This window comes from Ranitomeya imitator, chromosome 2, assembly GCF_032444005.1.
Source record: "Ranitomeya imitator isolate aRanImi1 chromosome 2, aRanImi1.pri, whole genome shotgun sequence".
Lineage (NCBI taxonomy): Eukaryota > Metazoa > Chordata > Amphibia > Anura > Dendrobatidae > Ranitomeya > Ranitomeya imitator.
Genome location: NC_091283.1, coordinates 538,852,423 through 538,878,682, shown reverse-complemented (window position 1 = coordinate 538,878,682; position 26,260 = coordinate 538,852,423). Strand labels below are relative to the sequence as shown.

At 45.9% G+C, this 26,260-nt stretch overlaps 1 protein-coding gene across 1 annotated transcript in view; it reads left to right on the top strand.

Annotated features, from left to right (window-relative positions):
* Positions 1–9,672: 9,672 nt before the first annotated feature.
* The window catches only part of PSME3 (proteasome activator subunit 3), a 36,276-nt gene continuing 19,688 nt past the window's right edge, over positions 9,673–26,260 (top strand). Inside the window, exons 1-5 of the mRNA XM_069751902.1 lie at positions 9,673–9,801; positions 18,215–18,247; positions 18,486–18,548; positions 20,135–20,239; positions 22,993–23,041. Coding sequence (XP_069608003.1) covers positions 9,760–9,801; positions 18,215–18,247; positions 18,486–18,548; positions 20,135–20,239; positions 22,993–23,041 — 292 coding nt within the window. The 5' untranslated portion in view covers positions 9,673–9,759. The remainder of the gene's footprint in view (positions 9,802–18,214; positions 18,248–18,485; positions 18,549–20,134; positions 20,240–22,992; positions 23,042–26,260) is intronic.

Here is a 26,260-nt window from a genome sequence, read left to right as displayed (position 1 = left end):
ATAGGGGAGAGGGGGCAGCCCTGACGAGTACCACTCCGAATAGAAAATGTCCGAGATCTAAATCCCGCCGAACGAACCGACGCGCAGGGATTGGAGTATAATGCCATAACCGCTTTACTAATTTGCCCGGTGAGCCCAAATTTCTCCAGTGTGAGTTCAATATAACCCCAGTGTACCCTGTCGAACGCCTTTTCGGCATCAAGCGAGAGAAATACACTGGGGAGGCTCCCCCCCTCCACCACATCCAAAAGATCTATCAGGCGCCTGGTGCCATCCCTGGTCTGTCTGCCAGGAACAAACCCAACTTGGTAGGGGTGGATGAGACCAGGAAGAACCGAGAACAGTCTGTTGGCCCAGATTTTTGCATAAATCTTAACGTCGCAGTTTAAAAGTGCTATCGGACGGAAGTTCCCCGGAGATGTTGGGGGTTTCCCTTGTTTGGGGAGAGTCGCTATGGAAGCCTCCAAACCCTCAGCCCTAATACTGCCCGTCGACAGCCAATTATTAAAAAGGCGCAAGAGATAGGGGGAGAGGGCAGAGAAGAACTGAGCATAGTAAAGAAAAGAAAAACCATCAGGCCCCGGGGAAGAACCCTTGTTGGCCTCTCTGACAATCTGCGAGAGTTCAGACTCGACAATGGGAGAGTTTAGGAAGGAGAGCTGTTCCTGGGTGACCGAGGGGAGATTAACCTTCTCCAAGAACGCCAAAATTGACTCCCGCGAATGCTGGGGAATCCCTAGGTCAGACCCGAGGTCATAGAGCGAGGAATAATAAGATGCAAACTCCTCCGCGATATGAATCGGATTACACACCCGGGAACCGTCAGGCTTGAGCAAAAATGGGATCTTGGATTGAGCCTCTCTCTTCCTAACACGTCTGGCCAGAACAACACCCGCTCGATCCCCCATTGTGTAAAATTTAGCTCTAGTTTTCCTCAGGGCCCTCTCAGCCTTATGGAGAAGCAGATTGCGAACATGCATGCGCGCTTTAGAGAGATTGGAGAGAAGCGCTGGGGTAGGAGATAATTTGTGAGCGGACTCCAGGTGACTTAATTCATCTAGGGAGGACTGGAGAGCTGCATTATACTTTCTTTTGGCCCTTGCCGCCAGTTTAATAAAGTGACCCCTAATTACTGCCTTGTGGGCAAACCAAAGGGTGTCGTCACCTATGTCAGGAGTATCAATGGAGGTGAAAAATTCCCCCAAGGCCTCCTCAATACACTGAGAGTTGGAATGGTCAGCGAGGAGATGGGGGTTGAGACGCCAGTGCAAGGGGGGTCTAATGGCCAAGGGATCTCTCAGTGTAAGGGACACCGGGGCATGGTCTGACCAGGTGATACTGCCTATATCTGCTGAAATGCAGTGAGGGAGAGCCACGTCATTCACCAGCACAAAATCAATCCTGCTGTAGGAACCGTGCCTGGGAGACAGGAACGTGTAGTCTCTCTCGCCGCAATGCAAATATCTCCAGATATCATGCAGGTTAAAAGAATTAGTCAGAGGACCTGCTTCGCATCTTGACAGGGAAGAGGCAGAGCAGTCCAAGTCCCTAAACATTGGAGCATTGAAATCACCAGCAATCAGTTTATGACCATGTTGGATATCGTGCAAAGTTTCGAAGACCCCCTCCAGGAACTTAAGCTGCCCTACATTGGGGGCGTAGATCGAGGCAATGGTATAGGGGGCATTATTAATAAGGCATAGGACCACAATGATACCACCAAAAACCACTCCTCTAAATTTAGGTAAAGCGATCCTCTCCACAACTCAACAACTATAACCAATAGAGATAGTGAAGTAAACACAATCGATAATAAGTAGAAATAACAACTCTTTATTATATATATGAAAAATACATCCAACAATGACAATGCATGTGTATATATACAAATAACAAGACTGATATATAAATAGTAGCAACAGAGATTGAAATCCTAAGACTCTGCTGTCAATGGACTATATGATGTAACAACAGAGACATACACACTGGGAACTCTCATAGACACCTATATATGTATAACATCTAATATCCGAGTAAAGTATACTATAAGTAATTATGGTACTACGGCGGACCATACCTCATATACCTAATAGATGGGCCATAGGCCTATAGATATAAGCCCATATGGTACACAACCAATATGCCGGTATCTAAGTATAAAGTCTGTGAAAAGGCCGTACCAACTAAACGTCATATCCCATCTACCATATAGAAAATCTAATGTGTCCATTACCTGTAGCCATAGTATAGGTGAATATGCGGTACCCAGAAGACCCCGACGCGCGTTTCGCTGTCCTGCAGCTTCGTCAGGACAGCTAGGCCACGCCCCACCGGGAATGGTTTTCACTTCACAGGTGTGCCCTGTCAGGTTTAATAAGTGGGATTTCTTGCCTTATAAATGGGGTTGGGAGCATCAGTTGTGTTGTGCAGAAGTCTGAAAGTCCTTCTAAATAGATTGTTAAAATTTGTATTATGGCAAGAAAAAAGCAGCTAAGTAAAGAAAAACGAGTGGCCATCATTACTTTAAGAAATGAAGGTCAGTCAGTCTGAAAAATTGGGAAATCTTTAAAAGTGTCCCCAAGTGCAGTGGCAAAAACCATCAAGCGCTAAAAAGAAACTCACATGACGACAGCCCCAGGAAAGGAAGACCAAGAGTCACCTCTGCTTCTGAGGATAAGTTTATCCAAGTCACCAGCCTCAGAAATCGCAGGTTGACAGCAGCTCAGATTAGAGACCACGTCAATGCCACACAGAGTTCTAGCAGCAGACACATCTCTACAACAACTGTTAAGAGAAGACTTTGTGCAGCAGGCCTTCATGGTAAAATAGCTGCTGGGAAACCACTGCCAAGGACAGGCAACAAGCAGAAGAGACTTGTTTGGGCTAAAGAACACAAGGAATGGACATTAGACCAGTGGAAATCTGTGCTTTGGTCTGATGAGTCCAAATTTGAGATCTTTGGTTCCAACCACCGTGTCTTTGTGCGATGCAGAAAAGGTGAACGGATGGACTCTACATGCCTGGTTCCCACCGTGAAGCATGGAGGAGGAGGTGTGATGGTGTGGGGGTGCTTTGCTGGTGACACTGTTGGGGATTTATTCAAAATTGAAGGCATACTGAACCAGCATGGCTACCACAGCATCTTGCAGCGGCATGCTATTCCATCCGGTTTGCGTTTAGTTGGACCATCATTTATTTTTCAACAGGACAATGACCCCAAACACACCTCCAGACTGTGTAAGGGCTATTTGACCAAGAAGGAGAGTGATGGGGTTCTAAAAGTTTGCCATTTAGGTATAAGTATAAAAAGTGCCACTGTGCAACATACACTACTTGCGCAAACAAAGTACCATAAACATAGTCACTTGCTAGGAGAAACCATATCCAGGTGTGGAACAGCACAGGCGGACGCGCGTTTCGCCTTGGCTTTGACGAGGGAGACCTAAATATAAGTATACCTAAATGGCATACTTTTTTTCATACTAACTAATGTTATATTAACCACTTGTGTTCCCAGTACTTGATCCTTTGATCACTATCACTGATATTAATTATTAATTTATAACATATGATGCACTGGGAATAATCAGATTTCATGGGATTTGTTATATTTTAATCACTGCAGTAACTATCTACTTACTATAATAATTTATTTGCGCTACAAGATATTACATAACAATTAATTATTATTGGACAGTGATATGTATAACTTCTTAAATATCTTTTAATATTAATATTTAATAGTCACTGTTCCAATATCATTTGCGAGTTTTTGAATTTATTCTATGTAATCTATCATGTGTATTTAATTATCCATACCCTCGTGCTGATTCCAGCATTTTTATTGCCCCTTGGTGGATTTTTCCTTGTCATATTTATGAATAATTTGTTATGATTTTATGAAATAATAAAAATCTTTCTCAAGAAATGAAGTGTGTTTAGGTTTATAGTGATTGGTGGATACACGTCAAGTTTGATTATATCTTCTGTATGATAACTCCCAGGAATGTTACGCGATCCCTGCGGACAATCATCGCTGGCTTCACCTTTCTTATGGACGTATCTGACATCAAGAGAAAGTGAGTGGCTAGCCTCAGCTCTCGCTTCCTCTAAATGTCTGATTCATTGGAAGGTGGGGAGAGTGAAGCCAGCGCTGATTGGGATCGCGTGACATAACAATGGCACGTGATCACCAGGAGAGCGAGTGCTGACACTGGAGGAAGTATAAGTGTTGGTATTTTACTGGGGGGTAAACATGCTGATTGAGATGAGGTTGTCAAAGTAGCGAACAACATCTTTCATATATCACCTCCCTTCTAACCAGAATCCCTCAATGTCTGTCCACTATTTCATCCTTCTTCTCCGCTAGATTTCTGAAACTTAACATGGACAAAACAGAATTCATAATCTTTCCCCCATCTCACGCGACCCCCCCAACGAACCTATCCATTACAGTAAATGGCTGCCCACTCTCCCCAGTCCCACAAGCTCGCTGCCTCGGGGTAATCCTTGACGCTGATCTCTCCTTCAAACTGCATATCCAAGCCCTTTCCACTTCCTGCCGACTTCAACTCAAAAATATTTCACGAATCCGTTCATTCCTCAACCATGAATCTGCAAAAACCCTAGTCCATGCCCTCATCATCTCTCGCCTTGACTACTGCAACCTCCTGCTCTGTGGCCTCCCCTCTAACACTCTCGCACCCCTCCAATCTATTCTAAACGCTGCTGCCCGACTAATCCACCTGTCCCCCCGGCCATTCTCCGGCCTCTCCCCTCTGTCAATCCCTTCACTGGCTCCCCATTGCCCAGAGACTCCAGTACAAAACCCTAACCATGACGTACAAAGCCATCCACAACCTGTCTCCTCCATACATCTGTAACCTCGTCTCCCGGTACTTACCTACACGCAACCTCCGATCCGCACAAGATCTCCCACTCTACTCCCCTCTTATCTCCTCTTCCCACAATCGTATACAAGATTTCTCTTGCGTATCACCCCTACTCTGGAACCCTCTACCACAACACATCAGACTCTCGCCTACCATCGAAACCTTCAAAAAGAACCTGAAGACCCACCTCTTCCGACAAGCCTACAACCTGCAGTAACCACCGATCGACCAAACCGCTGCATGACCAGCTCTATCTTCGCCTACTGTATCCTCACCCATCCCTTGTAGATTGTGAGCCCTCGCAGGCAGGGTCCTCTCTCCTCCTGTACCAGTTATGACTTGTATTGTTTAAGATTATTGTACTTGTTTTTATTATGTATACTCCTCCTCACATGTAAAGCGCCATGGAATAAATGGCGCTATAACAATAAATAATAATAATAATCTACCGGTCCCAGTGTAGCCCCAGCGTAAAGTGATGGCACCAATGCATGAGAACACATTGCAGGTAGAGATGAATGAACCCAAACTTAAAAGTTTGGGGTTCGTTCTGGACACTTTGTGCTCGGTGGTAAACGCCGACCACAGACTTCGGCCGGGGTCACACTTGCGAGTGTGATGTGAGAAACTCACGTGAGTCTCTCCATCAATACCTGACACTGACACCGGCGGTTCGGACCGGAATGTGCGGCTGCATGTATTTCTATGCAGCTGAAAGCTGCGGTCCAAACCGCCAGTGTCAGTGCCGATTATTGAGGAGAGAGACTTGCGCAAGTTTCTCGCACTGAACTCGTGTTAGGGCTAGCGGAACGCACCGAGTAATAGGTAGGTAGCTACAAGGTGCGTTCGCAGCCCGGGGTCCACTGTGCAGAGATATCTGCTGTTAAGTAATGGCGGATGGACTCTGAGCTCACACGTGGGTTAAGCTTCACCCTGTGTGAACTGGTAGCGAACTCTGTTGCCTCACAGAGTCGCGCTGTACACAAAACTAATACCCTAACTAGGGTTGTGCTTGCTCTGGAACTCTTCTGTGCTAACCGCACACATGAAGGAACCAGATGCTAAGCCAACGGCTAATTGCCCCCATTGACGCTAGCTGCCTGCCTGAGTGTACAGTCCCAATGCTACAGCTTCACACCACATAAGAACGGAGTGGTATAGTATCCACTGGCATAAGCCAAAACACATTTGATACTAGCGCATGGCTGTGCGGCCATGCGAGCCTTATATAGCTGCAGCAAGTAAAAGACCTTCCTAGAAGGACCAATGAGAGACTACCATACCTGAGCATGTGACCCTAAATCTCCACTGAGAGATCTTGCCCTGGGCATGCTCAGTGTATGCAAAGCAGGACTTAGTCCTAGCACTTAAAGGACCTTCCAAAAAGGACCAATGGACTTAGCTGCAGTATCTGACCATGTGACCCTCGATCTCCACTGAGAGATCTTACTCAGGGCATGCTCAGAACGAGAAAAGCAGGACTTAGTCCCAGAAGCATCTGCTCGCCGCTGCCCAGCACTGACTTCAATGGCAGAAGCAGGAAAAGCAGCAGTAACTCTTTGTACAGAGTGGGACTGAGCAAGATGCTGGGACCGACGTCTCTGCTGAGCAGACTCCACTGTGGCAGGAGAAGGATGGGAGACCGCAGCGGAGATGGCCCGAGATTCCCCCTGTGCAGAGGCGGGAACTCGACGCCTAACAACTCGCAAGTATGACCCCCTTCTCCTGAAGTCCGATTTAATGTTAGGAGTTTAGTGACAAGATTTTTTTTGTTCAGGTCTGCAATATTTTCAACGGCGTTCAGGTCCTGGTTCCAGTTCAGTACAGTCGTGGCACCGGAACTTCCACGGTCCGCTGATCCCTACTCGCAGGCAATACGATCTCTATCGGGGCTCGTCCGGATGAGCGTATTATACACAGACTAGATGGTGGCCCGATTCTAACGCATCGGGTATTCTAGAATATGTATGTATGTATGTACGTCGCGCTTTGCACAGCCACGTAGTATATAGCACAGCCACGTAGTATATAGCACAGCCACGTAGTATATAGCACAGCCACGTAGAATATAACACACACAGCCACGTAGTATATAGCACAGCCACGTAGTATATAGCACAGCCACGTAGTATATAGCACAGCCACGTAGTATATAGCCACCACATAGTATATAGCAGCCATATAGTATATAGCGCAGCCCACGTAACACAGACAGCCACGTAGTATATAGGACAGCCACGTAGTATATAGCAGCCACGTAGTATATAACACAGCCCACGCAGTATATAACACTGCCCACATAGTATATAGCAGCCAGGCAGTATATTACACAGCCCACGTAGTATATAGCAGCCAGGCAGTATATAACACAGCCCACGTAATATATAACACAGCCCATGCAGTATATAACACAGCCCACACCAAGCTAAAGCAGGGCGCGGGAGCGCCGCTCAGCACAGCTAAACGACAGAGTCACTAGGTCTGGCCACTACCAACTTCATACGGGCAGTTGCATTCTAACTAGTATATGTGTCACCTCTGGGACCCCTTTTCTCTACCCTCTCTACCACATGTTTCTATCATATTGGAATAAGCGATTACGTGAAAAAGGCTCCGGTGGAGCCGAAACGTTGTAAGGATCGCATGAGTTTCTTTATTCTGTTATGCTCCCAGATTTACAAATTTATACCTTAGTTTGCATGACCTATTGTACGGCATTCAATTAGAGTGTGCAGTGAATTACAATAGTCATTACTATTTGGGATCTATTGGTCCATTACACCAGCACCTCGCTTCTTGTAGACTGAGTGCACGCCAAAATCTTTCTTTTCACGCAGTATATAACACAGGCCACGTAGTATATAACACAGCCCACGCAGTATATAGCACAGCCCACGCAGTATATAACACAGGCCACGTAGTATATAACACAGCCCACGCAGTATATAGCACAACCCACACAATATATAACACAGGCCCCGCAGTATATAACAGGCCACACAGTATATAACACAGGCCACGCAGTATATAGCACAGCCCACGCAGTATATAACACAGGCCACGTAGTATATAACACAGCCCACGCAGTATATAGCACAGCCCACGCAGTATATAGCACAGCCCACACAGTATATAACACAGGCCACGCAGTATATAACACAGGCCACACAGTATATAGCACAGCCCACGCAGTATATAACACAGGCCACGCAGTATATAGCACAGCCCACACAGTATATAACACAGGCCACGTAGTATATAACACAGCCCACGCAGTATATAGCACAGTCCACACAGTATATAACACAGGCCACGCAGTATATAACACAGGCCACACAGTATATAACACAGGCCACGCAGTATATAACACAGGCCACGTAGTATATAAAACAGCTCATGCAGTACATAACACAGCCCACGCAGTATATAACACAGCCCACGCAGTATATAACACAGCCCACGCAGTATATAACACAGCCCATGTAAGTAATATATAGCACAACCCACACAGTATATAACACAGCCCACGCAGTATATAACACAGACAACGCAGTAAATAACACAGCCCACGCAGTATATAACACAGCCCATGCAGTATATAGCACAGCCATGTAGTATATAGCAGCCAGGCAGTATATAGCACAGCCCACGTAGTATATAACACAGTCCACGTAGTATATAACACAGCCCATGCAGTATATAACACAGCCCACGTAATATATAGCACAGCCCATAGTATATAACACAGCCCACGTTATAGCACAGCCCACGTAGTATATAACACAGCCCACGCAGTACATCGCACAGCCCACGCAGTATATAGCACAGCCCACGTAATATATAGCACAGCCCACATAGTATATAACACAGCCCACGTAGTATATAACACAGCCCACGTAATATATAGCACAGCCCATGTAGTATATAACATAGCCCACGCAGTATGTAACATAGGCCACGTAGTATATAGCAGTGTGGGCACCATATCCCTGTTAAAAAAAAAAAATAGTTATATACTCACCCTCCGGCGTCCACCAAAGTTGTCCTGATGCGCGCGATCCTGCAGCCAGCTTCCGTTCCCAGTGATGCATTGCGAAATTACCCAGATGTCTTAGCGGTCTACGCTAATTCCGTAATGCATCACTGGAAACGGAAGATGGTGTCAGCATCGTGCGCATCAGTGGATGGCGGAAGGTGAAAATAGCATGATTTTTTATTTTTTTATTATATTTAACATATCTTTTTACTATTGATGCTGCATAGGCAGCATCAATAGTAAAAAGTTGGTCCGGGATGGGGCGACACACTGGCGCTGACTGGAGGAGAGTAGGGAGGGACCAATTCGCGGCCGGACTAAGCCTGTCGCCGACAGTGACGCAGGATTTCCGTTACAGATAGACGGAAGTACCCCTGAGACGATTATATAGATAGATGATCTGTAGTGCCCCCCATGTTTACAGACTCATTGTTATTAACCCCTAGGAATCTAGATTTCAACTTGTACAATTTACAATGTCGATGTAAAAAAAAGAGACAAGAATGAAAGTCATCCAAGCATTCCTAGGTCTCCATTATGTATGTGCCATCTCCCTGGTCATGCTGGGGTTAATACAGACAATGTAAGCCAGCAGATAAACGCATGGGGGAGATGTGATGGGTGACAGGTCTGCAGGCGCATGCTGCCCAGGCATCCGGGCCTTCTTTCTCATTGGCTGTACTAAGCAAAGGTCGGCTGTTGATTGGATGATTCCTGTCCCACCCACTCCCCGTCACGGTTGCTGACGGCGCGCAAAGTGTTACGTCACTTCCGGAGCCGTGTTGCACGAGCCGGTGTTGTAAGTGAGGGCAGATTTCTACCGGACCCATCATGTCCTCCCTGCTGAAAGTGGATCAGGAGCTGAAGAAGAAGGTGAGAGATGGCGGCAGTAGTAGTGATGGTGATAGTGACGGGGAGAGGCGAGCGGTACCGGACCGTGCTCCTAGGCCGGCGGGAGCAGCTGTGCGGCCAGGTGTCTTTGTGGTGACACAGGAGCCGCCGAGGCGTCAGCACGGCCAGCGGAGGGATCTCTGTGCTGTGCGGCCAGCTGAGGTGCGACAGGAGCCGGCCTGCTGCTCCACGTGGACGGCGGTGTGGAGACTCGTCAGTCACGTGGTCCCATGTGCGCCCGCAGCCCGGGCCATGGGGAGGCCCCTGAGGCCAGTGAGAGGGAGGGTGTAGGCTGGGGTCGGTGGAGCCCCCTGACTCCGGCGCAGCCGCATCCTCATGTCCGCTAAATGGCCACGGACTAGTCCCAATCCACAATGTGTTACTGAGGGTCTGCAGCTAAATTATTATTTATTATTATTATAGCGCCATTTATTCTATGGCGCTTTACATGTAAGGAGGGGTATACATAATAAAAACAGGTACAATAATCTTGAACAATACAAGTCATAACTGGTACAGGAGGAGTGAGGATCCTGCCCGCGAAGGCTCACAATCTACAAGGGATGGGTGAGGATACAGTAGGTGAGGGTAGAGCTGGCCGTGCAGCGGTTTGGTCAATCGGTGGTTACTGCAGGTTGTAGGCTTGTCGGAAGAGGTGGGTCTTCAGGTTCTTTTTGAAGGTTTCGATGGTAGGCGAGAGTCTGATATGTTGTGGTAGAGAGTTCCAGAGTAGGGGGGATGCATGAGAGAAATCTTGTATACGATTGTCGGAAGAGGAGATAAGAGGGGAGTAGAGAAGGAGATCTTGTGAGGATCGGAGGTTGCGTGTAGGTAAGTACCGGGAGACGAGGTCACAGATGTATGGAGGAGACAGGTTGTGGATGGCTTTGTATGTCATGGTTAGGGTTTTGTACTGGAGTCTCTGGGTAATGGGGAGCCAGTGAAGGGATTGACAGAGGGGAGAGGCCGGGGAATAGCGGGGGGACAAGTGGATTAGTCGGGCAACAGAGTTTAGAATAGATTGGAGGGGTGCGAGAGTGTTCGAGGGGAGGCCGAAGAGCAGGAGGTTACAGTAGTCGAGGCGGGAGATGATGAGGGCATGGACTAGGGTTTTTGCAGATTCTTGGTTTAGGAATGAACGGATTCCTGAAATATTTTTGAGTTGAAGTCGTCGGAAGTGGAAAGGGCTTGGATATGTGGTTTGAAGGAGAGATCAGCGTCAAGGATTACCCCGAGACACTGAATCAGTTTGTTCTGCTCTGGAGTCCGTGGAAGCTTTCTCAAGGTTGTCCTTGGTGTCCGTCCTGCCTAATATGTAGGGATCCCCTCTGAAATGTGTGTCCGGGTCAGCAGCTGTGGGACTTCATTACTCCCGCTATCTGCTCACTCGGGGCTGAGCCTCTGGGTTGGTCCAGTCATCTTCTATGGTTAGTGGCGTGTGCACTGTACCTGCAGGCACTGCACCTGAGAAGATCAGATATTTCTGACCATTGTTGTCCCTTTTACTTGTTTCCCCTTTGTATTACCTGATTAGGTGTTATTAGTTTATTTAATGATATTTTCTACATTGGCTCCTCCTGTTGCCTGCCAGTATCAGCATAGTATTGGGGTCAGTCCTAGTGATGAGTAATTGTCAGACTGATCAGGGTGGACACAGCGACCTTTGGAGTCGATCCAGTCACCCCAGGGGGAAGTCGTCCGACTGTGTTAGTCGTCCACAAAGTAAGACACTCCTAGATACAAAATGGGCCCCACCATTCTGGGCCTTTGTAGTGTGTATTAGCCCATACGGAGTGCTGCTCGGCAATGGCGGTTCCCAGTAATTGGCATGTTACTTGTCGTGCCCGATCCTATGCGCTATATGAGAAGTCTGCCCTTTGGTGTTGGCGCTTGCATTTGTGAGTCACTTTCTATAAAATAATCATATTGGAGCTATGTGACTAGGAAGGCTGCGTGTACTCAGGCTGACCTGCAGCTATTGAACAACCGTCCATTGAAGCAGATATGCAGTCATTGTTGTTTGCAGTCGTTAGTACTATCATTCTGTGAGCATGGGATATCCGTGTTCTCGTTAGCACATGTCCTGTTTACACACGATGATGTGCTGCCGAGAGTTTTAAGCAAGTTTTTAAAGTAATCCTGGGCAGCACGGTGGCGCAGTGGTTAGCACAGCAGCCTTGCAGCGCTGGGGTCCTGGGTTCTAATCCCACCCAGGACAACATCTGCAAAGAGTTTGTATGTTCTCTCCGTGTTTGCGTGGGTTTCCTCCGGGCACTCCGATTTCCTCCCACATTCCAAAAACATACATACATACATACATAGGGATTCTAGATTGTGAGCCCCATCGGGGACAGTGATGATAATGTGTGCAACCTGTAAAGCGCTGCGGAATATGTTAGCGCTATATAAAAATAAATATTATTACCCTTTAACTAATTCCGAGGGTGATTGGCGTCTTGTCTAAACAGGCTGATAATTAGGAAATGCACCCTATGGTTGGGGCGACTTTGTCTATCTCAGTGCAATACTAGTGTATGGGATCACATTGCCTCCCCAAGGGTACTGCGACAAGCAGGTTACAGAATGTCAGTCGCCTTGTAGCCCCAGTCATCAGTTTTCTGTCCCTCCTGCTTTCACTCTGTCCCACAGCTTCATGCATCAATAATCTTATCTCTCTGTACCATTTGTTTTGTGAGATTTGCAAATGACTCAGTGTAAAGGCCCCTTCACATTTAGCGACGCTGCAGCGATACCGACAACGATCCGAATCGCTGCAGCGTCGCTGTTTGGTCGCTGGAGAGCTGTCACACAGACCACTCTCCAGCGACCAACGATGCCGGTAACCAGGGTAAACATCGGGTAACTAAGCGCAGGGCCGCGCTTAGTAACCCGATGTTTACCCTGGTTACCATGCTAAAAGTAAAAAAAAACAAACAGTACATACTTACCTACAGCCGTCTGTCCTCCAGCGCTGCGCTCTGCTTCTCTGCTCTCCTCCTGTACTGTCTGGGAGCCGGAAAGCAGAGCGGTGACGTCACCGCTCTGCTTTCCGGCTCACAGCCAGTACAGGAGGAGTGCAGAGCGCAGCGCTGGAGGACAGACAGCGGTAGGTAAGTATGTAGTGTTTGTTTTTTTTTACTTTTAGCATGGTAACCAGGGTAAACATCGGGTTACTAAGCGCGGCCCTGCGCTTAGTTACCCGATGTTTACCCTGGTTACCAGTGAAGACATCGCTGGATCGGTGTCACACACGCCGATCCAGCGATGTCTCCAGGGAGTCCAGCGACGAAATAAAGTTCTGGACTTTCTTCAGCGACCAACGATCTCCCAGCAGGGGCCTGATCGTTGGTCGCTGTCACACATAACGATTTAATTAACGATATCGTTGCTACGTCACAAATAGCAACGATATCGTTAACAATATCGTTATGTGTGAAGGTACCTTAAGTCTAGAATAGTGACTGGTCGATATAAAGTGGTACCGGGCATTGTTTTCCTACTTCTGTGTGTGATGCGCATGTTGGGTCATGCCTAAGCATGTTCCACCTCGTGCTGCAGCCTGTATACTGTGTTTGCTGTACTACACAGATACATGATGTCCTGTTACACGGGATTATACGGATTTCTTACAAATCTGCCAGTTCTAGTCATAAAGAGTAAGATATATGGAAGCTATGTATCTGCTTATAGCTGAAATATTTATCATTAGGTCAATGTTGTGGGATAAACGTGGGATTATTTGGGGGGATCTTTAATAAGACTAGTTAGCTTTAGAACATCAACATCACTTAACACTATTGGTATTAGGAAATATGAGCTGATACTGAGCGAAATCTAGCTTGCTTTGCATAAAATTTACACATTGTCCCACAAGGTTAGGAAAGGTTTCGGACACATATTCTTTTGTTCAAAATTGATATGCAAATGAGACAGAAAAATGATATGTAGATCTGAAGCTTCTGTCACTCCAGCTCTATTCCTCACTCAGTCCTGCCTCTGTACTGTGTGACTTCTGGAAAAGAAGCCATTAATCAGTCAGGAAGAGGTGGTGCTGGGTGGGTAATAGAGCTGGAGTGACGGAGGCTTCAGATCTACAGAGCGTTATTCAGCCTCATTTACACATCGATTCAAAAGCTGATTTCTCAGTAATGGAGGAATGTAAAGGTATTGCTACACTTGTCTTTAGAAAGTTTCATGTGATATAAATAGTTTGGGGGGTGAAATCCTGCCTAGTTTCCCTTTAATGAACCTTCTATCTTAGATTGGCTGCTGGTCACATCAGAATCGGGCCCTTGGATGGAGATTTGGATTGGATGCGCCCAGCACGCATGTTGCTCTCAGCCCAACACTAATGTTGAGGGTTAGGCTGTTGCCTAGTTTGATATGGAGCTGCCTTTTCCTTCCCCATCTCCTATCATTTCTAGAAATGTGCATACAACTATAATGGACCTATTTTATTGTGTTTCCGTTAAACTGATGTATTTCAAATGGACCCTTTCATCATTTGTTTGCTGCCAGGTCTGCAGACGCCATTAAATCCAGAAAGTCTCATTACCGAGAGCCATATTTTATTCTATAATGTGTACGTAAGAGAAAACAGCCTGGAAAATGAAGCAGCTACTAGGAGACCCGTCCCTCCAGCTTCTCCCCGCCTGACCAGCCTTGATTGACAGGTCTCTCCCACTCATAGGGCCGGACTCCACGGAATAAAACATAGGCCTCTGTCTGGGCAAAATAATACTGATTACAGGGTTACTTTTTAAAGTCATTTTCTAACCTCTTCTACACTGCAGGTCTTGCTGTCAACACTAAGTGCAAAGTGTTCCATTAGGCTACGTTCACATTTGCGCCGCTCCCGGCTGCGTCGCACGCGCCATGCGCCCCTATATTTAACATGGGGGCGCATGGACATGCGTTGCATTTGCGTTTTGCGACGCATGCGTCGCTACAGCACATGCGTCAGGGCGCAGGGAACGCTGCATGATACAGTTTTTCCTGCGCCCAAAACCATGCAAAAAGCGACGCATGCGTCGCAAAACGCAGCGTTTGTGCATGCGTTCATATTTGCGTTGTGCGTTGCGTCGCCGACGCAGCGCCGCACAACGCAAATGTGAACGTAGCCTAAGTGTGCGCCCCCACTCCCCTCCAAAAAAATATAGGACCCACACAGAAGGCAATATTTCCTGCTTATGTGGTCTAACTAGCTTGAAAAACCAATCCTAGAAATGTGAATAAGCACTTGGGCTCCGGTATAAAATGTTAGTGTTCATGGACTGCCTAGATATTGGTCTAATATACAGTGACTAATCTCTGCAGCGGCAATACTCTACCACACGTAATGTCTTGCGGGAGTAAAACATCTGTTCACGATGCCGATTAAAACCACCTGCCACCATTTCGACTTCCTCTCATTATTTCATCACACAAGTGCAGAAATGGTTTAAGGAGGGACCCGAATGTCGCAAGGATACAGCACTCATTTCTGTACATAGTTATGGCCAAAAGTATTAACACCCCTGCAATTCTGTCAGATAATACTCGTTTCTTCCTGAAAATGATTGCAATCACAAATTCTTTGGTATTATTATCTTCATTTAATTTGTCTTAAATGAAAAAAACACCAAAGAGAATGAAGCAAAAAGCAAAACATTGATCATTTCACACAAAACTCCAAAAATGGGCCAGACAAAAGTATTGGCACCGTCAGCCTAATACTTGGTTGCACAACCTTTAGCCAAAATAACTGTGACCAACCGCTTCCGGTAACCACCAGTGAGTTTCTTACAATGCTCTGCTGGAATTTTAGACCACTCTTCTTTGGCAAACTGCTCCAGGTCCCTGATATTTGAAGGGTGCCTTCTCCAAACTGCCATTTTTCGATCTCTCCACAGGTGTTCTATGGGATTCAGGTCTGGACTCATTGCTGGCCACCTTAGAAGTCTCCAGTGCTTTCTCGCAAACCATTTTCTAGTGCTTTTTGAAGTGTGTTTTGGGTCATTGTCCTGCTGGAAGACCCTCGGAGGGAGACCCAGCTTTCTCACACTGGGCCCTACATTATGCTGCAAAACTTGTTGGTAGTCTTCAGACTTCATAATGCCATGCACATGGTCAAGCAGTCCAGTGCCAGAGGAAGCAAAGCAAACCAAAACATCAGGGAACCTCCGCCATGTTTGACTGTAGGGACCGTGTTCTTTTCTTTGAATGCCTCTTTTTTTTCTCCTGTAAACTCTATGTTGATGCCTTTGCCCAAAAAGCTCTAATTTTGTCTCATCTGACCAGAGAACATTCTTCCAAAACGTTTTAGGCTTTTTCAGGTAAGTTTTGGCAAACTCCAGCCTGGCTTTTTTATGTCTCGGGGTAAGAAGTGGGGTCTTCCTGGGTCTCCTACCATACAGTCCCTTTTCATTCAGACGCCGACGGATAGTACGGGTTGACACTGTTGTACCCTCGGACTGCAGGGCAGCTTGAACTTGTTTGGATGTTAGTCGAGGTTCTTTATCCAACATCTGCACAATCTTGCGTTGAAATCTCTTGTCAATTTTTCTTTTCCATCCACATCTAGGGAGGTTAGTCACAGTGTCATGGGCTTTAAACTTCTTGATGACACTGCGTACGGTAGACACAGGAACATTCAGGTCTTTGGAGATGGACTTGTAGCCTTGAGATTGCTCATGCTTCCTCACAATTTGGTTTCGCAAGTCCTCAAGACAGTTCTTTGGTCTTCTTTCTTTTCTCCATGCTCAATGTGGTACACACAAGGACACAGGACAGAGGTTGAGTCAACTTTAATCCATGTCAACTGGCTGCAAGTGTGAGTTAGTTATTGCCAACACCTGTTAGGTGCCACAGGTAAGTTACAGGTGCTGTTAATTACACAAGTTACAGAAGCATCACATGATTTTTCGAACAGTGCCAATACTTTTGTCCACCCCCTTTTTATGTTTGGTGTGGAATTATATCCAATTTGGCTTTAGGACAATTCTTTTTGTGTTTTTTCATTTAAGACAAATTAAATGAAGATGATAATACCAAATAATTTGTGTTTGCAATCATTTTCAGGAAGAAACTGAGTATTATCTGACAGAATTGCAGGGGTGTCAATACTTTTGGCCACAGCTGTATATTACTTAAAGGGACTCTGTCACCTGAATTTGGAGGGAACAATTTTCAGCCATAGGGGCGGGGTTTTCGGGTATTTGATTCACCCTTTCCTTACCCGCTGGCTGCAATATTGGATTGAAGTTCATTCTCTGTCCTCCATAGTACACGCCTGCGCAAGGCAAGATTGCCTTGTGCAGGCATGTACTACGGAGGACAAAGAATGAACTTCAATCCAATATTGCAGCCAGCATGCAGCCAGCGGGTAAGGAAAGGGTGAATCAAACACCCGAAAACCCCGCCCCTATGGCTGAAAATTGTTCCCTCCAAATTCAGGTGACAGAGTCCCTTTAATGGGCTTGTCTACTAGGATATTGTTGGGCATCCAGCCCCTCCGTCTTTTGGCTGTGCGGTGCCAGATGTGACCCAGGCCGAAGCAGTACGACAATGACAATCATTCGTTTTACTCCGTGATTCTCTGTTGTGATCGTTGGTAATCTCCCCTGAATGTGAATATTGGCGGGTGATAGAGCTCCAGTGTAAGGTGTGAGTAGTGCAGTGGTGGACAGTTACATGTTCTTCTCCGGACTTATTCATCAGCTTCAGAAAAATCCTCAGAATCCTGGCACTGTGCTGTTCATTTCTGTACTGACTCCCTCTGTGCTGCTGCAGTCTGATCACGATGTTTGTGAATGGCGCCGCCTTTCACATGCTTTCATGACATTGCATGCATTAATCATATAAAAGTCAGTTGTCCTATATACTTCGAAATTATGTTTGAAACTTCAGGGCTGCAGATCTGTCCTAGTTATGATCTGAACAAAAAATGCTCGTCTAGTGAAGGCCGCCATACACCTTCACCAGCTATTGGCCGATCAGCTGTTTTCTCGTCCCCTCGCTCCTGGTTGGCTGTATTCTGGCAGCTCCATAGACTGTGAATAGACCAATGGTTACACACAGACCCTCTATTTACACAAAAGTAAGTTTTGCACCAATGTTGTGGTCAGTGGTGGGACCCTCAGTGAGAATCCACTGATTTTCAGGATAGATGGTAAGTTTATAGCTTCTTTGTCATAACATATTGATACAGAATGGAAACTTGAATAACTTTTTAGTACAACGAGAACAAGCTTCATCTACTGAAACAGGAATACACTTATCAATTAATGAATGTCTTGTAATCGAATGAGAAAATTAGAGAACTCTTTGTAGTTTTTTTCTTTTCTGTATGAGAACTTTTAGTTGAGGATATTGCCATTGTTTCACTTTTCTTTTTTTTTTTTTTTGATGATCACAGGTCGATTGCTTTCGTGAGAGAATAACCAATGAGGTAATAGATTTATATTTAAATTATTTTATTCACTAATCTCGTTCCATCATATTCCGCAGCACTTTACAGACATTTCTATGGCTTTGTATCAATAGTTACCTTTCTAGATTGTTGGTTATACTAATATTTTTCAGAAAGCTTCTTACAGTTGAGCTCTATCTAGATTTCAGATTTGTGGTGCATTATTACATGGCGTTTTGATTTTGATGCTTGTGCAATAATTACTTTACTACTTAAGGCCGAAGATCTGGTGGCAAGTTTTTTCCCAAAGAAGCTGCTGGAACTGGATGCGTTTCTTAAGGTAATCTAGTCCTGCAGAAGAACTGTCCTATAAAGGAACTTTACCGTTCGTTTTGGCTACAGAAATGGCTGTGTATAAAAATAACAAACTATAAGGTCCAATTCATCAAAGCGTTTTCAACAGATTTCTGGCATAAAACACTTTGAAAAGTTGCCAAAGCTGCTCTAAAATGTTAGTGACTTACCGTTTCGACGTCATATGCGGGAGGCAGTGCTAATCTCTGCACCCTGGGTAATCCTCATGAAGCCCGCAATGACAGTGCGCTCTTTTGCCAACTCGTTACTTCTGATCAGAGACTGCGAGAGAGCGCACTGTCACTGTGCAAATTGAACAGTGACAAGAATCTGCTAAGCATACATCTGATTTGACAACACATACATGCTCAGGAGAAGGACTAGCCCAGACCCTGAAACAGAGGTCACTGATAGTGCTTTGTTTCAGAGAGAAGGTAGAGGCTGTCAGTCACCGTGCTATCTGCTCCCTTATGATTGGTTGAGTGTCTCAGCACGCACTGGGGATTTTCAAACAATGCATCATGAAGAAAAGGAAGCAGTAAAAAAAGTATAGCCAGGGAATGGTATGAACTTGTTAATCAAAGTATGGTAGAAAATGGGGATTTAAAATGAAAATTAATGCGTTTCGGAGGCCCCAAGTACTCTGACAAATGCATATTTGTGAAGATGGCCTCTGCTCCCCAGTCTGTGGGCTGCTGACACATGGAAAGAAAAAGTTTACATTTAGAATCTGGGATTTACTTTGCTTGGCCTCTTATGCCTGCAATACATTCTCTTTTAGCCAAGAGCCATCTCAATCCACTCCCTGTAACTATAACTTTTATTGGCCAGGTTGGCATGTTAATAGGGAAAGCCATAAGCTGCTGCTAGACACATTAGGCAACACTTATCTTCTGATAAAAGAAGGGATCGCGATGAAATCCACATGGATACACATACAATAGATTGACCTAAATGAGGATATACCCACATTAATGTGATGCGTGCCACAATCTTTAACATGATTATGGCTAATCTTATGGCGCTTGCCCCTGGGTTTTAACGCCACACTTTTGTTCATTTACAGTGCCGTGTTAAACCTCCTGCATTGTAGCAGGACCAGATCTGGTCCCTAGCTGTCAGATACAGCTGTGGACCTTAGCGAGAAAACCGTTTATTACCCCTATTGCTGGAACCAGATCAGTTTTGTGTGTTATGTGACACATCAGGGGTCTGTTTTCTCCTATGACTGATCATCTTATGGATTCATCAGTTGTAGTGGAAAATTGAGGCAGAAAAAAATGAATCCTTTTCACCAATATTCATGTAACTTAAAAGATTGATAAAATACACTTTATTTTATATGCATCCTAAAATAGAGCTAAATACAATTTGTCCAGCATAAAATACAGCAACGTTGGTGGAAACAAAATAGGTATGGCTGCTAAAAAGCGAAGTGGCAAATAACAATTGGCTTGACATTAAGGCTCTTTCAGGCATGGTCATTATGGGGTTAAAATGATTAGTTATGCACTGGTTATGGAGCCTTGGTTATCATGTGTTTTTTATGCTTTTTTTTTTTTTTTCTTTCAGGAACCTATGCTAAATGTTCAAGATCTATCACAAATCCACTCTGAAATGAACTTGCCAGTTCCAGAACCCATCCTTCTGTCCAACAGTCATGATGGCATTGATGCTGTAAGCTTCTAGTTAGAAGACATGACACCTGTCACATGTCCCTCTCACCCCTCCCCCCATATTGTACATATGACCAACATGTTCATAGGGTAAAATAGTCTAGAATTTTGCTGGAAAGAATTCCCTTAAACCTACTTTGGGTGATAAACATTAGCATACCTGTTCTTCTCTCCCCTCCCCCACCAATTCAATGTGAAGAATCATTGGACTTGGTGTACACCTCAAGAATGTTTAATTATACATTTAATCTCAGATTTTTTTTTAACTGGTCACTGTTATTTCAACAACTACCGTATTTTTCGGACTATAAGACGCACCGGACCATAAGACGCACCCCAAATTTGGGGTGAAAATTGCAGAAAAAAAGATTTTTTATAACATGGGGGTCCGTCTTATTGTCCGAATTTACAGTATCTTATGGCGGTGGCAGAGCAGGGTCACAGGAGGCAAGGTGGGGTGATGCTGGGATGAGGAGGTGCTGGGATGAGGAGGTGCTGGGATGAGGAGGTGCTGGGATGAGGAGGTGCTGGGATGAGGAGGTGCTGGGATGAGGAGGTGCTGGGATGAGGAGGTGCTGGGATGAGGAGGTGCTGGGATGAGGAGGTGCTGGGATGAGGAGGTGCTGGGATGAGGAGGTGCTGGGATGAGGAGGTGCTGGGATGAGGAGGTGCTGGGATGAGGAGGTGCTGGGATGAGGAGGTGCTGGGATGAGGAGGTGCTGGGATGAGGAGGTGCTGGGATGAGGAGGTGCTGGGATGAGGAGGTGCTGGGATGAGGAGGTGCTGGGATGAGGAGGTGCTGGGATGAGGAGGTGCTGGGATGAGGAGGTGCTGGGATGAGGAGGTGCTGGGATGAGGAGGTGCTGGGATGAGGAGGTGCTGGGATGAGGAGGTGCTGGGATGAGGAGGTGCTGGGATGAGGAGGTGCTGGGATGAGGAGGTGCTGGGATGAGGAGGTGCTGGGATGAGGAGGTGCTGGGATGAGGAGGTGCTGGGATGAGGAGGTGCTGGGATGAGGAGGTGCTGGGATGAGGAGGTGCTGGGATGAGGAGGTGCTGGGATGAGGAGGTGCTGGGATGAGGAGGTGCTGGGATGAGGAGGTGCTGGGATGAGGAGGTGCTGGGATGAGGAGGTGCTGGGATGAGGAGGTGCTGGGATGAGGAGGTGCTGGGATGAGGAGGTGCTGGGATGAGGAGGTGCTGGGATGAGGAGGTGCTGGGATGAGGAGGTGCTGGGATGAGGAGGTGCTGGGATGAGGAGGTGCTGGGATGAGGAGGTGCTGGGATGAGGAGGTGCGGGGATGAGGAGGTGCGGGGATGAGGAGGTGCGGGGATGAGGAGGTGCTGGGATGAGGAGGTGCTGGGATGAGGAGGTGCTGGGATGAGGAGGTGCTGGGATGAGGAGGTGCTGGGATGAGGAGGTGCTGGGATGAGGAGGTGCTGGGATGAGGAGGTGCTGGGATGAGGAGGTGCTGGGATGAGGAGGTGCTGGGATGAGGAGGTGCTGGGATGAGGAGGTGCTGGGATGAGGAGGTGCTGGGATGAGGAGGTGCAGTGAGAGGTATGGCGTGAGAGGGGTCCCTGGCGTACCATGCAGGCTTACCTAGGTGGCAGAGGTGCGGTGGCAGAGGTGCGGTGGCGGGGGTGTGGCAGCAGAGGAGGCGCAGGAAGCGGGGTCCCTTTCCCCGGTATGGTGATGCATCAGGCCCGGTATTAAGCAGAGCCGGGTGAATCCTCTTGTTATCGGTGGGCGCGGCCATCTTCCTGAGGCCGCGCGTGTGCAGATGAAGCGCTCTGCTCCCGGGGCTTCAGGAAAATGGCCGCGGGAGGCCGCTCGTGCGCAGATGGAGATCGCGGCGGCCATTTTCCTGAAGCCCCGGGAAGCAGAGCGCTCCATCTGCGCACGCGCGGCCTCCGGAAAATGGCCGCCACCACCGATAACAAGAGGATTCACCCGGCTCTGCTGCATACCGGGCCTGCTGCATCACCATACCGGGGAAAGGGACCCCGCTTACTGCGCCTCCTCTGCCGCCACACCCCCGCAACCGCACCTCTGCCACCTAGGTAAGCCTGCATTGCGACTATTAGACGCACCCCCCATTTTCCCCCCTTTTTTGGGGGGGAAAAAGTGCGTCTTTTAGTCCGAAAAATACGGTATTATGTTTCAGTCCTAGTAGGTATAGGAATTATTGCAATATATCTTGGAACTGTGGTTCTCCCTGTAAAAAAAAAAAAAAAAAAAAAATGGCTAAAATCTTTCAGACTGTCATCATACTGAGGGATCAGAATACATCTGAAATCTATGAAGAGGGATTATGGTAGAATAAGGGCAGAGAGGTTGCATCTACACAGCCAGGTGATCCTGTGCAATGTCCTCTATGCTGCTGTTTGTCTGTGTGCATCACAGACAGTGTGTGGAGTATTGGAACCCTTGAACAGGACTCTGCAGCCCCATCCTGAATGGATCAGAGGCGCTGATGCTGCCACCGCTCCCTTCATAATGGGTCTGCAGAATCCCTAATGCTAGGGTTCTAGAGTCCTGTTCTTAGGATTGTTTTGGGTCCCAATATTTAGATACATTCCAAGTAAAAAGCACGTTATCTTGTTTGTAGGTTTTTTGGGGCTTTTTTTTTTTTTAAAAAAAAAAACCTCTTTAAGATGGTAATTAAAACTCTTAATGTAAAGTTATCGGTTAAAATAATGGTGACTTCTGATGTAAATCAATTCTAAAACCCCAATTACTTTACTTTTTCAGCCAACTCTTAAGAAAAGAAAGCTGGAAGAAGGAGGTGAAAACTGTGCAGGTAGCTCCCCTTTTTTACACCACCACCCTCTTTTCTTTCTACTTTAGTTTCTCTGTATCTTCCCACTTCTTTGTTTGGTCCATATGCTATAAGATATCACCGGTCCTTCTAATTTTTGCATCTGAAGATGAGCAGTGGCATGTATAAGTTTGGACACCCCTGGTCAAAATTACTGTTAGGCCGGGGTTACACTTGCGAGTGTGATGCGATAAAAATTAACGCAGCCGAACGCTCCGGTCTTGAGTGCCGGCGGCAGTGCCGAGTATTGATGCGAGAGACTCGCATCACTCTCGCAAGTGTGACCCCGGCCTTATTGTGAACAGTTAAGCAAGTTGAAAATGAAATGATCTCGAAAAATCCTGAAGTTGAAGATGACACCTTTTTGTATTTTAGGTGGAAAATAATATTGTTTTAAATTTTAAACATTTCAAAAAGGAAAAATGGGCCAATGCTAACTTTTTGGCACCCCAGTAGAAGATTTGTGTGCGCAGATAACTTTGACCAAGGTTTCAGATATTAATTGGCCTGTTGGGGTTATGGCTTGTTCACTATCATCGTTAGGAAAGGTAACGTGATGCAAATTTCCCAGCTTAATAAAAAAAAAGTTAGCCTCCTCTAATCTTGTGTCAAACAAACAGCAGCCGTGGGTTCTTCTAAGCAGCTGCCTAGCTCTCTGAAAATGGTGGGAGGCCCACAAAGCAGGAGATGGCTACAAGACGATAGGAAAGCGTTTTCAATTAGCTATTTTCTCAGTTTGAAATGTAATTAAGAAATGAAAATAACAAGAACAATGGAGGTCAAGATAAGGACTGGAAGACCAAACAAAATTTCAGTGAGGGCTGCTCTTAAGATTGCTAGAGAGGCAAATCAGAGCCCCCTTTTGACTGCAAAAGACCTTCATAATGATTTAGCAGACTCTGTAGTTGTGGTACATTGTTTTACTTTTCAGAGACACCTGCACAAGCCTGATGCATTTTGGAAGCAAGTGGAACAATGAGGTTAAATGGAACTCTTTGGTCACAATGATCAAAAGGTATGTTTGGAGGGAAAAAAGGGCACAGTATTTCAGGAAAATAATATTTTGACAACCATTAAGCAAGGGAGTGAATCTATCATGCTTTGTGGTTGTGTTGCAGCCAGTGGCACAGAGAACATTTCACGGATAGAGGGAAGAATGGATTCAATAAAATTTCATCAAATTCTTGATTCAAGCATAACATCTGTAAAAAAAAAAAAAAAAAAAAAAACTGAAGTTGAAAAGATGGCTTCTACAAAGGGATAATGATCCTAAACACGTCAAAATCCACAATAGAATAGCTCAAAAAGCGCAAAGGTGAAAGTTTTACAATGGCCCTCACAGTCCCCTGATCTGAACATCATTAAATATCTGTTGCTAGACCACAAAATAAGTGTATGCAAGACGACCCAGGAATCTCGCAGAATTGGAATAATTTTCCAAGGAAGAAGGGATGAAAATACCTCAACAAGAATTGAAAGGCCCTTGGCTGGCTGCAAGAAGTGTTTACAAGCTGTGATACTTGAAAAAGGGGGTGCTACTACTAGGTACTAACTGTGCAGGCTGCCCAAACTTTTGCATCGGCCCATTTTACTTTTTGTAAGTTTTAAAATTTAAAAGATAAAAATGTTTTTGTTTTTTTTTTGTCCCTAGAATACAAAAGAAAATGTAAACTTTAACTTTAGCCCTTTCAAAAATCATTTTATCTTCAACTTGCATAACTGTTAACAATAACAGTAATTTTGACCAGGGGTGCACAAACTTTTACATGCCACTGTATGGCTGGTTTCACATTTGCATCTGTGCACGCACCGTTTGATCCGCATGCGTCATTTGTACATATATTTAACATGGTGTACGCATGGATATGAGTTTGCATGCATTCTCATGCTTTTGTGTACGCATGTGTCTTTTCACAGTGTGACTTGTCGTGGCGAGCGCAACATGTTGCTTTTTTGGAGATGTCAAAAATCCATCAAATATGCGCAGGCATGCGCATAATCTGTTGTGTGTCCTATTTGTGCCAGGTGTATGATACGAGGGGCGTTCATTAAAGATTTCCCCTGACCCACTTCCTGTGGACTGAGAGCAATGAAACTTGGCACAGTTATTAGTCCTTCTCTACATAGGTGCCACCTAGGGACACACACTTCTCCCATCTCTTTAAGCAACTGTACACGCCTCGCTTGTAGAAGTCGACAGGTTGCTCCAAAAGCCACGATGTGACGTCATCTGGAAAATGCTTGCCCTTGAAAAATAATTTCATTGTTGGAAAGAGGTTAAAGTCCGATGGTGCAAGGTCGGGTGAATAAGGGGGATGCGGTAGAATTTCAATGCCACAAGAGCATGTTTCCATTCGGGCAACATGTGAGTTGTAAACGTGTGCATTAATAATTTTTATTTATATAGTGCCAACATATTCCGCAGCGCTTTACAAATTATAGAGGGGACTTGTACAGACAATAGACATTACAGCATAACAGAAATACAGTTCAAAACAGATACCAGGAGGAATAAGGGCCCTGCTCGCAAGCTTACAGACTATGAGGAAAAGGGGAGACACGAGAGGTGGATGGTAACAATTTCTTTAGTTATTCGGACCGGCCATAGTGTAAGGCTCAGGTGTTCATGTAAAGCTGCATGAACCAATTAACTGCCTAAGTATGTAGCAGTACAGACACAGAGGGCTATTAACTGCATAAAGTGAATGAGAACATGATGCGAGGAACCTGGTTTTTTTTTTTTTGTTTTTTTTTATTATATATAAATAGGCCACACAGGGATCGTTAGGTTAATGCATTGAGGCGGTAGGCCAGTCTGAACAAGTGAGTTTTTAGGGTACGCTTAAAACTGTGGGGATTGGGGATTAATCGTATTAACCTAGGTAGTGCATTCCAAAGAATCGGCGCAGCACGTGTAAAGTCTTGGAGAAGGCAGTGGGAGGTTCTGATTATTGAGGATGCTAACCTGAGGTCATTAGCGGAGCGGAGGGCACGGGTAGGATGGTAGACTGAGACCAGAGAGGAAATGTAGGGTGGTGCAGAGCCATGGAGTGCTTTGTGGATAAGGGTAGTAGTTTTGTACTGGATTCTGGAGTGGATGGGTAGCCAGTGTAATGGCTGGCACAAGGTAGAGTCATCGGTGTAACGGTTGGTGAGGAATATGATCCTGGCAGCAGCATTCAGGACAGATTGGAGTGGGGA